Source organism: Zonotrichia leucophrys, chromosome 1A (assembly GCF_028769735.1).
Source record: "Zonotrichia leucophrys gambelii isolate GWCS_2022_RI chromosome 1A, RI_Zleu_2.0, whole genome shotgun sequence".
NCBI classification, from domain to species: Eukaryota; Metazoa; Chordata; class Aves; order Passeriformes; family Passerellidae; genus Zonotrichia; species Zonotrichia leucophrys.
Window position 1 is genome coordinate 38,344,744 of NC_088170.1, and position 15,088 is coordinate 38,359,831.

The window sequence follows — 15,088 nt, forward strand, 5'->3', positions numbered from 1 at the left end:
TTTAACTTCTTTTAATAAAAATTTAACTTATTTTAATAAAAATTTAGCTGCTAGCATTTTAATAATTTTTTAGGAATAAATTAGTGTTGAGCAAGCATTTCAAAATACACATAGAATAGTGGAAATTGTTTAGCAAAAGTGGCCTCAAAATGTACTTCTTAGATTAAATCTTAAATTCAGTACACAAATGAAAGCATTAAAAAACCTCTTAGAAATTGTGATTTAAACTAAAAAAAAAAAAAAAAACAAACCCAGCTCCTAAAATGAGAAAGCACCAAGTATTTTTCTGAATCACACAGAGGAAAGTCTTAAAGACATGATATGCATGAAAGAGTGGCTGAATTTTTGGTCTCTTTCCAAACTTTGTTGTATTGAGTAACTAAATTTTCACTTGAACCTACTTCTACCTTTTTTTTTTCCTTCATTTTGCCAAAGCATAGTCTTGATATATAAAAATCACCACCAAAAATTTGTGAACCTAGCCTAATCAGTATTTCCTTGAAGCTTTTTAGCAGCATCTAGATGGAGCATTTCAGCGTTAATACTACCACACGGTGCTGACTGGTTTTCTGTTAGTTACAGCAGAAGTAAAACTTACTAACATAATCCCTCTGCTAAATCACACTTCACATGCAGAACTCCCTCCTAATCATTTTGAATGCTAACACACTTAGACCACAGTAATTACATTCAAAAGTTACTAATCTGCTACTGGTGTTTGCTATATGCAGCTTAATGGTACTTTAACACCTGGCTCACTGAAACATGACATTAACTAGAAGAAATGCCAGCATGTTAACAGAAACAATCATTAAAACATGCATCATCCACGTAAAACAGCAGGACAGGTTGTCAGAGGGAACTCAGTTCATCATTAACCTATGGAGCTCAGAATATGTAATTTATGCTGCAGCTAAACAGGCACAAAAGCTGCAGCAATGGTTAAAGACCAGAAGTTTTGCTTTTAGTTTCAGCTGTCACCAAATAGTCACAAAGTAATTGCAGAAATAACCTATGGCTCACTTTCTTTGTAATATTTAAGATGTTTGTTAACTAATATTCTGTGAAATACCCAGCAGCTTAGCATGAGTTCCCTGCTAAGCTTAAGCAGTTTTATAAATACCATGAAAACAAACAGTCACACTTTGGAAATGCTAAACAGGTTGGGATCCCAGCCACGTTTCATACTGTACAAATACAAAAGTTTACTTAATAAAAAATGTATCATTTTTTAATGTATCACTAAGCTGTTTAGTATTTAAAATACAATAAATAGCTAAGTATTTAAAATACAATGTTAAAATACGTGTGTGTGCATATATATATATATAATAAATATATATCTTGCTCTGAAAGCAATTTAAACCACCTAGCTGTTTGCAGCAAGATACAGTTCTACCTTATGTCAACCACCAAAGATGTTAAAGTCACTCAAGTCATGGTATGACAGGATATCCAGAAATACCATCTGAAAACTCCAACTCTGAAGCTGCCAAGGCAGCTTTGAATAATAATTCAACCATCTCAGACGCAAAAAATGAATAAAGCGTTCTGAATTTAAGCTAAAGTGCTCTTCTTCTCCTGCTCCACTCTTGATGATCCATCTTTTAGTGTGTTCCATCCATATACTCCATCCATTTTGTAGTGTATTCTACATATACATAGCATGGATGAAGCCCAGGAAAATATGAATTTAGTAAGACAAAAAGTTCTCCAATTTTATTTAATTAACCTTTTATATTATTCTTCAGCTAAAGAGCAAAAGCATTTCACAAGCCATGAATTCTTGCTAACTTCAGCTACCTTTTACACTTTCATAACAAAATTTTTACACTTTCCATTTAGGGGACACATCTGACCCAAAAGCCCTTGAACAGTTCACCCCCACCAGGACTTTCAGAAGCCACTCTCACCCAGTGACTCCATTTAGCCAACTCATTTTACAGTCAATCTCCTATTTATGGTGCAGACACAGATGAACAAGTTATAGCAGTTTAAGCTGACATCTGTAAGTGGCTGATATTCTAATACACACATTGTTAACCACCCTGACACAGAAGAGAGAAAACATCTCCTACTTGGAGTTGGAAATCTAGATGATGCATTGCCACAAAAGGACAACAGGCATGAACTGCTAAAGGAATTTTCAAAGCCTTAAGAAAGCAGGTGATAATCAGAATCACAGAAAACTAAATTACATTTTTGCACGACACATTTAATCACCTTCACTGATACAAATACTGTTTGCAGCTGTTTGTTAGGAATGACTGAAAGTGACATAAGCCAGGCGCACGCAAATTGGCGCTGAAGTTATTCTGCCTTAAGACCAGACAGGGAAGCAACAGAAAGAAGAACTTTCTTTTCTGTGTTCACAGAAATCTGTTGTGTGGATTCTAAACACACAGAAACTAACAGTGGCCCAAAAAGTTCCTCAACAGCTGGAGGCTGAGAACAAATCTGTTATATGTATATATTAACCCTGCCTTAGGTCTGTATTAGGCATCCACTTTTGATCACTGTCAAAACGGAGAAGGAATGCAGGCAGGAGAAGGAATACCCACAGCACAAAGCTGCTTTCCAGTTTCTCCAGTTACCAGAATGCAAATCCAAACTCATTTTAGCCACAGGGGAGCCACTGACACTGCTGCTTGTTTTTAAAATTTCTCTAAATTTATCAAGATTATTAAAAAGATTAGCTACCTGACAGACCACCAAACCACTAATACAGCCACTCATCTCTGGAAGCAGAGCCTGGGCTTTTCAACAACTTGCCCTCGAAAAATCCCCAACAAACCCTTTAGATGCCATGGGAACATGTTATTTCTCTGGGAATTACATGTGGAAATTGTATCTGTTGAAACCAACCAATATGATTCCAAAGTACCTCTAAATATTTCTCAACCTAATTCCACACTACTGTGTCTACACTCTCCCCTCATGATACACCCTCTTGCCTACTGCTCAAATGCTTCAGTGAATTCAAACAAGTGCCAGGAAATGCTGACATGTTTTCAATGTTGCTTTTACCCTTCAGGGAAACTGATATCACACAATATGTTTTTGCAGAATTCCAGTGTCCTCAGTTGTCTGATCATCCTTATGTACTCAAACGCTGAAAACCATCACTACTATTTTTTACTACTACCACCATCACAAGAATAACAACCTACACTCTTCCCATCAAACTCACATGCACTTCTTCCACACCTAATGAATGAAAAAAAAAATTTGAGGAAGTAAAAAAAATTCATACCCAACTAGTTCACAAAATGAAAAGGAAATAGTCCCTTTAGGGTCATGCAAATGTACAGTCTTGCAAATGCACAAAGTCAAGACCAATAAATTTTACACCTTTCAATGATTCAGCCAAACTATCATTCCACAAATTATTTCTAAAGTAAATTTAAGGTTTTTAAAGTAGAGTAGAGTAAGCTTCAATGTCCCTGGCTCAAATTTCTCCCCAAATACCTATCCCCCCTCAAGTCTGCCATAAGACAGGAAAATTGAAAACACTCATCAATGCTTCCACATCTGTAAGACTTCATATAAAGTTACCAATTATAAAGAACTCTGCCACAATTCACATAGACTACAACCACTGCCAACCTTTCTCTAAAGCCAATACCAAATGGAAAGAGATCAAAAGGCAATATTCTGAAAAGCCAGAAAGCCCTCCAATTGTGTGCCAATGGCACACCTGCATGAGAAGAGATGCTTTGTAAGCAAAGCCACAAATCAATTTCCATGACTGTCATTCACATCACATCCCATAGTGGGACTGTGGGACTATACCACATAAGCTCTCAAATGCAGAACCACTTTTTCAATCTTTAAGCAAATATCTTTTGCTGCTTTGCATAGTATTGCAAGCTGCTGTAATCAGCTGAAGAAGAGATGCTATTGGTTGAGAAAAAAACAATGACAAAATATTTATGAAAAAGAAAGAACCTTTAAAAGAATGGAAAAGATGAGTTTTTAAACTGAATATTTTCTTAAGACTGAAAGGTTTTTTTCCTTTAGAAATGAGACACACACCTGCTCACTGCAGTGACATGCCAGGCCAGTACACTTCCTCCACATGAACTGCACATATGAAAAGACTGGATCAAAGAACACATGGTGACAGCTCTTACAGATCTCCAAGTCACCTTGGCACATGATGGTATTTTCCAAGAGAAAGAAAATACATCATTGTGTTAACCTTCTCTTTTGTGATTCAAAAGCACTTCAAGGTATTTTGAGATTAGAAAACAGAGAGTCATCTTTCAGTTCAGCATCTATATTTTAGCAGTCTTCACTAAGGATAAGTAGGTTTCAAATGAGCAATCCATCTTGCCTCTGTAGAAAACTGCAGCAGATCTATATACCCAACTGGAAGAATCCTGAACATGATCCTGAATTTCTTTTAAAATGTCCAAGCACCTAGGCTATCAACAGCATTCCTTCACAATAGTTCAAGTAGTACAGTCTAATTCCTTGTTCTTTTTTGCAGTCGTCAACAATTCTACCTTATTTATAACTGGTTTTTTTTTTTTTTTATAGTGAACCCTGATAACATACTGTACACTGGTTTTGGCTGGGATTGAGCTACATTTCTAGATAGTAGCTGGTAGAGGACTGTTTTGGATTCATGCTGGAAGCAGTGCTGATAACACAGGGATGTTTCTGTTACTGCTGAGCAGGGCTCACACAGCATCAAGGCCTCTTCTGTTTCGACAGCACCCCAGCAGTGAGCAGGCCAGGGGTGCACAGGGAGCCAGAGGGGACACAGCCAGGACAGCTGACCCCAGCTGTCCAAAGGGATACTCCACAGTGCATAGCACCATGCTCAGCATGAAAACCCAGTGAGTGAGGGCGTGTGTGGATGTTGGCTGGGGCTAACACAGCTCAGAGACTGGCTGGCCATCCACTGTTTGGCAGCAAGCAATTCTTTTCCTTTTGCATCATTTGTTCTTTCACAGGCTTTATTTTCCTCTCCTCTTAGTTACTGGCTTGGGTTTTTTCCTCCCCAAATTATTACACCACTGTTATCTCAATCCACATATTTTCTGACTTTTTCCCTTGCAATTCTACCCCTCCATCTCACTGCAGGGACAGGAGTGCATGAGCAGCAGTGTGGTGCTCAGTTGCCAGGTAGGGTTAGACCCCATACCATAATTATGGCTGTTTGTTACAATGCCTTGAAATTTTGAAATTTGAAGTTATAAACTCACAAGCAGGTTTGCTTGGGATTTTTTTCCCCACGTAGAGAGGTCCAAGTGTGTAGTGTTTTGTAGAAAAGTATTTTAGGTTCTTTTTCTGGCCACACTGTTGAAGTTCCAGAGAGAAACTAACCCAAGATTTCCACTTCCTTTAATGGACTATGTTAATTAATACTTAAAACCAGAGGACTATGCCATAACACTTCTACAAGCTTTTATAACATGTAATTAAAATGAATTTTAAGTAAATTAATTCTTTACTGAGAGGTTAATGGATTTTTATGTCAATACATGATATGCAAATATTTTGGGTTTAAGATATTCTCCTCAAGAGCTGTAGCTTTTTCAGGTTAACTAAATGAAGCTAGCAGAGCATGGAGATGACATCAGTTTCTGTTGTGAAAAATTCTTTGTCCTCCTGGTTCTTAAGCTGCTACATTTTGGGAGAAGCAATTATCATGTTATATAGAATACCTCTCTACTTTTCAAAGACTATACAAGATACTTCACGCAAAGACTCCAGGAAATTAGTATACTTGTAAGCCAGCTTTACAAAGACTAGCTGCTCCTACAACTCTTGTTCCAGAAAAATAATGGAAATATACCCTGTGTATCAGGGCAGAAAAATGCTGGAAGCTCCACAGGTAACTCACCAGCAGACATGAAAAATGAAGTAACTAAATAAAAAACCCCAAAGCCTACTGTCATGAATCCAATGGAGAAGCAACAGCCACGTGAGTAAACTGTAACCTACTCAGAACTGTCAGGTACTCACAAGAAAGTACACTGAGGTTGAAACCTCACCTCTCATAACAAGCCAAAATTTTCCAAGAGTGCTGGGATTTATTCTGCAGGGAACCATCATCTGAAAGCACCCTGTACCACGCCAGTACTAGACTGGAAAACATATTTTTTATAATTACACTCACAAAGTGTAATTGTAATGTTTATTTCATTAGTGTATGGGCCTGAATGTTTTAAATTGTTCAGTGTTATCTGAATTGAAACCCAGTTCTGTATCATTGAGTAGGACTGTAAGCCCCAGAGACGCAGGCATCAAGGTTTTGGATGCTATAAGTTTACTTACTTAACTAAGGGGGTTTTTTTCATTATATTAATTCTAAATCCCACAAAATTAAAGCATCAGCCTAACTTTTGTACTATTGTCATCATTATGCAACATCCACATCAGGAACTCAGCATACCTTACCCATAAACGCATTTAGTGGAACGTTCCTGCTTTTAGGAAAAAGAACTCCAAACAACACTGCCTTGTGAATTTTAAGATTCTGTTTATAAATTTAAAAACACCTAACCTAACATAGGCTTGTGTTCCTTTATTCTCAACATGTATGAAGTAAAGGCAAGTGTTTAGATACTTGAGTCACATACTTTTAAAACTTTTTATCATCTCTGTGTGAATGCTTCAGGATAGAAAAATAAAAACAACAAAACACCAAACACCACAACAAAACACAGCCAGTGCCAACGGAGTTCTGAAGAGTGATTTAAAGAGAAGGCAAGTGCTTGCTCACAATTAGACACCAAGAAAAGCAAGAATTCACCAGGTTGAGAGCAGGCAGTTTTCAATAATGTAAGGGAAAGATTCACACTGACAGATATGAACACTGTAGCAACTTGAAATAAAATCAGGATTAACAGGGGGCCTCCAGACATCTTGTAAGTGGCATCGGACAGCGAGACTGAAAAACAGGACAAGCCTCAGTGTCCGTGCCACTGGTTTTGAAAGAGCCAAAGTATGAAAAAGTAGCCTAATTCCTGGCCTATCAATTCAGTTCAATAATTATTTCTATAAATACTGATGAAAACTTTGAATAAAATTACATTTACATAACACCATACGATACAGAATCTTTCCCCTTTTCCTGTTCTTATTAGGAATTAAGTGTTATTAAACATCCTCTGCAGTCATATTTTTAATCAAAATATTGTATACCTAGATTTTTAGTGTACAAAACATTAAAATGGCAGAACTATACATTTTTCCTCTTATCCCTTCTACAACACTGAAGCAAAACCATGATTCACCAATACCTTTCTATAAATTACTTTAGTCAAAGTCCCTCACTCCCTTCTGAATTCATAGGCTTGAAGGAACAGCTAGGAGGAGAGCGAGAGATTCTACATTTAACATGAGCATTTTAATTGCATTTTTTGATAAAGAAGTTTTCTGCAAAAGCTCAAAACTCCTGCCAACATTGAAAGAAATCTAAAAGTACTTCAAATCAGGCATAAAATTTTAGCTTCCTCTTGTAATATTTTACAGCAAAGGAACAACTAAGAAACCAAGTTTAAGTATTGCCTGTGCAGTAATCCTTAACTAATGGATCAACCAGTTGAAATCAGTCACAAACAAGAAGTTCAGCACTTGTTGATATTGTCAGGGTCCAAAGTTGTTAATGGAAAAAGCCTAGCAACTATAAGTAGCTAATTAGCTACCACAAAATATAATTAAAAACAAAAATCATAATCCAAATAATAGTAAAGGGTGTAGAGTTCCAAGGAGAAACACTGGTTTTCTTTTCTTCTTGTTGCAATGGAGAGGTAGCAGAAGGTTTCACTTAGGTGTCAGAGGTTTGGAACCAGAACGAGCCAGTGCTTGCTGCCTCCCACTGGGCAGCTCCAGCAGCCATGACTGGGGAGAACACCACGAGGTCTTGCTTGGATTCCCAGTTCTGAAGAGATCAGTCCTGCAAAATTCCCTTGATTGTCCCCCCTGGTGAGCCTTTGCCACCTCATGGTGGCACTCAAAGATTGGACTCAATGATCTTGGAGGTCTCTTCCAACTTAAACAATTCCATGATTCTTTTATTTTTTAAAAGGAAGAAAAGAGACCCTGAAGAGCCAGAAACCAGACAGTTCACCCCAAACTATTCTAAAAAGTGAAAGGATACTTCACTGTATGGTACTTACTAGCAGGTCACTGGGAGAAAATAGACTGGATATTACTATCAATTAAGACTTCCACATCTGCCAAAACAAAATTAACTTTTAAACCCATATGCTCATTTGAAATAACTGACTCCTGCACAAGTTGCTTCCTCTCTGTATAAGCACTAACGTTAGGTAATTACTGGATTCAAGAGCATGCTACTGACAGGTGCCAGCTGTCTTCACCATGTTGAGGCCATTTTAAAGAAAGTGTATGCAAAATTGAGAACATGAGCACAACTCAACAACCATAATATTAAAAAATTAAATTACTAATTAAATAAAAATATATACATGAACAGCAGTGGTAGAAATAAACACTAAAGTGGGAACTGAGTCCATTGATAACTGTCCTTAATTTCCAATGAGTTGCCACTGAGTTTGTCCCTCATTTCAAGAGCTGACTTTACAATTGCTCATCAGGTTGTTAGGAGTCAAGCAAGAAGATAATTACTCATGATGTCTCACTGCAGGGCTTAAACTTTCTGATCATACCTTACATAGTGTTAATTAGTTTGAAGGCCATAAATATTTAGGCTTTAAAGTGACTTGCTCAGCTCTACATAAGGCATAATATAATTTTTTTCTTCAAAACCAGAGGAAATCTCCTTTTATCTTCAAGTCTTGACCAGGATGTCTCAAAATACTATACAGTCTAGGATGCCAGAAAATCTGAGACAGTTATAGACCCAAACCAGTTTACAAGCATACAGTATGACATATCATTTGTTTTCCCCTCTATGATAGAATCTTCATGTAAAATTCAGGTTATTTTCAGGCTGGTAGAACAAAAAAAAATAATTCTTGCAGTATCCAAATCTTTATAACCTGATATTCACGGTATCTCCACAGAAGATGATTTTGCTCTCATTTCTTTCAGAATACTTCATTTAAGTATACCTCCTATCTCCTGCCTCAAAAAGGTGGAAGTGGGTGAGGAGGGATGGGCAAACAACCTCACAAAAGGAAAAAACTGAACTACATTACTGAATATCTAAGATGGCATTTCGTAGGAAAATATCTTTATGAGAAAAGGTTACTAGATCATTTAAACATTTGTAAATTAAGGGAATAATTTCAATGATACTAGACAATATAGTGAAATATAATTTACCTAAAATTTTCTAGGACAAACATTCAACTGTTATAGATACAAAACTCTCCTGAGACAAGGAAAGAGAATAATAATTTACAGATTGAAGAAACACTGAAAAACAGACTTCAGTGAGTAGTCCTACACATCAGAGAATGCAGAGAAGAACTAGATGCAGTTGTGACTTTTTTGCTTAATACTCACTGATCCTATATAGTAATTTATTAATAACACTAAATACCAGATGCACAATTCCTGATCTCCCACAACAACAATTGTTTCAAAGCAATACTTTGTACACATTTAGGTATTTGAAGTCAGTATAAAGAATCTGATTTGAAATTTAAGCTCATTCAATTTTTGGAGCAGATATACAATATTCACCATTATATCCAGAATTAAGTATGCCAAAGAAAAGCACACCCTTCACTGGGGGAAAATACAGTCACTTCCATCTACTTCCTGCCACACAGGCAAAAAAAAAGCAAGCTGTGTATCCATAAATATACACACAGGCACCTGTTTGTATACACATAAATGCCTGTTCACACACAGAGCAAAGATCCTCTCTGTGTGGTGAAAAGGAGGCACCAATAGCTGTGCTATGATCAGTAATTAATTGCACCATGATGTCTCCTCTCTCATGTCTATTCCCCACTGAAACCTGTAATCACATCCTTGTCAAAAGATGTGTTCAATAGCCTGCATTGCTGCAAGTACATCCACTGATATGTTCTCATTTTTCAGCTCCTTATCTAGAGCCAACCTTCCTTCAAAGCTATTTAAAATTAACACAACTCCTAAAGTACATGTAGCACAATTGCCAAGTCCTTCCTCTAATAATTACTTACTAACTTACTTCCTAACTTGGTGCTTACAGCTAAAAAAATGTGTTTTCTTATACCCTAAAACAGTGAAAGCATCTCTCCAAAGGTCTACCTAGGAAACAGATTTTAACTTTACTCTTCTAGTTTTTAATTTCTCAGTCTCTCTCTTACACAAAGCTACAAGCAAACTAACAATGATTCAGATTTCTGTGAAATGCAGGGAGCACATTTTAAACACAGATCAGTTGCAGTGTTGACAGTAACTCATTGAGCAATCAAGACTATAAACTGTATTCATAAACCTTCAGAAGAGTATGCCAATGACTATGTCTTTATGGAAACCAAAGTAATTCACACCTTAACATCTGCATTTTCAGGAAGAAAGCAAAAAGCAGGACACTGCATTGTGTTCCACAGAACACTTCACACTCTCCTGTTCCAACAAGCTATGCTGAGAATCAGAGGTGCCTTCAAAAGCAACACAATCCAGTCTCTCAGCACAGCACATGCTGGCAAGTACAAGGAAACAAGCAGCAGCACACCTTCAATAGAGGTCAGTCAGTAACCCACAGACACCAGCACCTGCACCTAAGGGCCCCCATGTCTAATTCCTTGAGTTAGTTCAGAGAGTGGGTGGATACGAAAAAGTCCTCCCAGTTATCACAAATTAAATACTAGCAGGGTTAGTATCTTTTCACAAGTTTTCTCCTTCCTTCCTGGAAGTGCTTGAAAACACATGTTCCAATCCCTAGTGGGTAGCAAAACCCCTGTCTTTCTAAAGATTTTCCCAAGTTTAATTTTTTAAGCATCTCCATGACAATAAATAATAAGCATCTACATGAAGTTTCTTATTAAAAATATCAGCACCAGTCCAAGTTCACTCCATGTACCCCTCCCCTCCACCACCCCTTTCAGCCAAACAAGCTTTTCTTCTTCCAAAACACAGTGGCATTTACCTCACTGACCTTGGGACTGCCTTCCTCCAGTATTTCTCCCTCATCAGTTTGCATGGGAACAGGATCTGTGCAAAGCTCTGCAGAAATGCAAAATACTGCCTAAAAGATAAACAAAAAAGATATATTTTAAAAACAATTCTCTTTCTGCCTTTAACAAAGTTTTGTGAGATTGCAGTGTACATAAACTACAATTCTAGGCTATGACCTTTACTGCTGCCATTCTGCAAATATTTGCTGAAATTTACATTTTACACAAATGAGAAATGCTATTCAGAATAAGACAAAACTACTTAATTAAAAGAAAAAAACCACACTTAATAGTTATATCCTCCTTTCTTTTTAACTTGAAAGTGTCATTGCTGAGTACTTAATTTAGTCACTGATTTTACTCATTAAAGCCACAGTCAGCAAGGAACTATCACACAGACCAGAGCTGAGCAATTCTTTCTTACTAGGAAATAGCTTTTGTGCAAATACAAGCTTTAAAGACACAGCTTAAAGACAAACGAAAGGTTATTAGTTTGAAAAATTGTTAAGACTTCCAGTGATCTCACAGTACCTCTGAAGTCTTACTTTCAGGATTTTTTCCTTGACTTCATTCTAAAAATAAATCCATTCTAGAATCTAAATAGTTCAGGGAACAGATAGTCATTTACCTTTGGGATGGCATTTACAATTTAACCCAGGTCAACAGATCCCAGTGTTTCAAATATTTAACATGACTAGGTAATCTATTTTCTGATTTGTTTGACAGTGTCAGTGAGGCTCCAACTGAACAAAATCTGCACCCCAAACTCCATTCTTCAAATTGTAAAGTAACTTATGGAAGGATGCAATACAACTAGGGAGACTTTGCTGTTTAAGATTAGAATGGCCTCTACTACAGAGGATGAGGCATCTTCCTGGGATAATGGATCAAATTAATCAATTCAAGAGATCAAATGCAACAGCATAAATTCAGCAGGAATCTCTAACACTTAAAATGCAAGACATAAGCCATGACCAGATCTCTGACATTCCAGGTATATGGAAAGTAAGAGCCCACGCTGAATACACTGAGTTAAGAGTTCTCTTAAAGCCAAGAGTTGTTGGCCTTTAACAGTTGTCCCTCACAAATGCACCAGCATTTAACATCCATTTCAAGTCTCTCTACTTCTGCACCTCAGCTACAGAACTGCTGTCACCTTCACAGCAGCAATTGCAAGCCTGGAAACTGGCAACAGAGAGCTTCTAAATGATGCACCCCCTTCACTTCGTGTTAATGTTTGTTCAGAGTGTAAGGCTGCCTGCACTCCAACCTCCTCTGTTGTGCTGCACACAGGTACAACAACATCTGCCACGGTGGACTCAAGGAGTGAAGAACAAGTTCTATAAACATTAAGGGCCTGGAGCTACAAAATGTTACATACAGCTTAATAAATCTTACAACCAACAAGCTGTTACATTCAGTAATATCATACACTCTAGTGCAAGGCACAAGAGTTGTAAAGACTTGGAGCATAATAATTTCCTTTCCTGGAAAAGAAGGAATGAGGAGAAAATCAAACTCTTACCCAAATCCTCACTTAAACATTCTGCCTTCAGCACACAATCAAAAATCAGAAGTATCAAATGCTAAGCATTTGACATCTATGCCAAGATCCTCCTGCCTAGAACAAACGTTTCTAGCTTTTTGTTCTGCACCAAGAGTGGAGGAGGCCAGGCTGGGCAGTCCCTGTCCATGGTACTTCTTTGCCATGCTCAGTTTCTGAAACCCACTCCAGAACTTTCAGAGCTGGGAGTTTTGAAGCATGATTTTGCAGTATCAGAGTCAAGTAATTGGATTTTTGTTAGACAGACAGTCTGATGTCTAACAGCCAGAACAGCTTTGGCCAGAAGGATTCCTGTGGCACTTACCCGGCCTCGAAGTCAGAGAAACAAGCAAGAATGAACTTGAGCTACAGAAGCATTATAAAAATCCTTACACATAAAACAAGACCAGAAAGGTCAGACCAAGAGCACTGCAAGGGGAAGTCACTTTTCATTCAGTAGTGGAAGAACTCAAACATTTTTCCTTTGAAAAACTGACATGTTTTATCTTCTGAGATCCCTCACTACCAGAGGAATTGGCAGTATTTGACTCCAGTTTTTATATACTATCCTGGAAGAAGACAAAAAAAACTACCAACCAGTGCATCTCAAAGGAGGAAAGAAAAGGTCAGCAGAACTAGGAAATTTTAAAAAATGGAAAGGCTACAAGAACAAAGAAAAGCAAGCTCTTCCACAGACAACAGATTAAATACACTGGAACTACCCAGAACTCAAGAGATTAGAGTACAAAATTGAATGAATAAACTCTTTTCCTTCTCCATTGTACTTTCTTTTTTATAATTTCTATTTTCTCCCTTTATTTATCCCCTAATTAATGTTTTATTTGCTTTAACATTTAAAAAAACCATAATATTATGTCATACAATACTTACTTAGAGTGAACTCGCTCACATGGGATGGTAAAAAGCTAGAAGTTCTAAAAGGCTCAGTAATTTACTAGAAAACTGGACAAGGGAAAAAGAAAATCCACCAACAAAAATTTTTAGCTGGTGCAGGAAGAGCCTAAGCTACAGACTACAAAAGGTGTTGCAAGAGGAAGTTTTGCTGAACACTGTCCTTTTGTTGTTTGGTTTGGGTTTTTTTAATATTTCATTGCATTTGCTTCTGGGTTCCTTCAGGAGACCCAATATCCTCCAACAAACTATGAGCCAAATTCAATAATTTTTATGTTCTTTTGCATCCATGAATCATTGATTCCTTTGGCCACTGGCACAAGAATGCTGCACTGCAAGTTTATTTATTGCCAAAAGGAGGCATTTCCAGATTTCTGAAGCCATGGGACACTACCTCTGTGGCAGACTTTTGCAGCAGTCATTTACAGCTGAGGGTGACTTCTTAGCCCACAGAGACAGCTTTTTGCCAGCACATGAAGAATTAACATAATTATTCCATGTTACAGACATCCTCTCTGCAGCTCACCAGCTTCTGAGCAGAGTCCTGAAGGTGACACACAGGGTCATTGATTTTATACATGGAGGAAGGATGGGAAGGAAGAATTTGTACCAGCATCCTGTAGGATCAGGAAAATGCCAAAAGCCTAAAGGCATTTGTTTACTTATATTCAATATTTAATATGATATGTCAAGTTCCCAGGTGATAAAAAGAAAGTTTATAGACAGCCCATTTAGATTTTTCAGATCCAGCACCTATCAAGAAAGTCACTCCTGGAAAAGGTCAAAAGTAAGATAATCTTCTTCTACCCTTACACCCAAACTACTTGAAATGGGACTGAAATCCCTCAATTTTTTATACCTGATATCCTTCAGAAAAATTAACTAACTTCAGCTGGAGTAAGGTAACACCAAGGAAGGCCTGACAAATAGCAATGCACTGGTATGCCACATATGATGTAACAAATGCATATCCAAACTTAGGTACAACTTTTATTTAACTCTTTAAATGTAATACAGTGATGAGAATCTATTCTCAAAGGTTAAAACATTCATTAATATGAACCAGCAGGATTTCTTACCAACTTTAATGTCTACTGCAATACTGTCCTGCCATTAAACAGTATGGTTTTGGGATAATCCAATTAGATTTTAGTCCTATTTTTGCTCCATGTCTTTCTTCAGCAAAGATGTACTGGTTTTGTTCACTGGGATCAGCATGAGAGATTAAATGCAGTTATCAGTCACTCAGGTAAGCAGTGTGCTTATGGATACCATCCTGCACTACTGCATTCTAACACACTCTGGCAAGCAGAACCTCAACAAAATTTCCATATAGTTATAAATCCCTGAAAACCAATACCAGTGAATAAGGTACTTCCTCTGGGCCTAATTTTCTCTCCGTGTAGAAGTGTCCAGCTTAGAAAAACACAAAGTTCTCAACAGCAAGAGAGAGCCGGAATTCCAATGATTTCAAATTTGGTTTCATCAACCAGGCATCACTGGGACTAAGTACCTTGTCTAATTCAAGGGTATTTCATGCAGCAACACTTTTTTATAGATTGGCAGCAGGAATCAT

General features: G+C 37.4%; 1 protein-coding gene across 4 annotated transcripts in view; it reads right to left on the reverse strand.

Annotated features, from left to right (window-relative positions):
- TNRC6B (trinucleotide repeat containing adaptor 6B) overlaps window positions 1-15,088 on the reverse strand; it is a 120,405-nt gene that overhangs the window by 92,103 nt on the left and 13,214 nt on the right. For 3 of the 4 annotated variants that reach the window (XM_064702359.1, XM_064702357.1, XM_064702354.1), the window contains exon 3: window positions 11,030-11,128. In XM_064702359.1, coding sequence (XP_064558429.1) covers window positions 11,030-11,083 — 54 coding nt within the window. In that variant the 5' untranslated portion in view covers window positions 11,084-11,128. The remainder of the gene's footprint in view (window positions 1-11,029; window positions 11,129-15,088) is intronic. The other variant, XM_064702355.1, reaches the window with a different exon arrangement.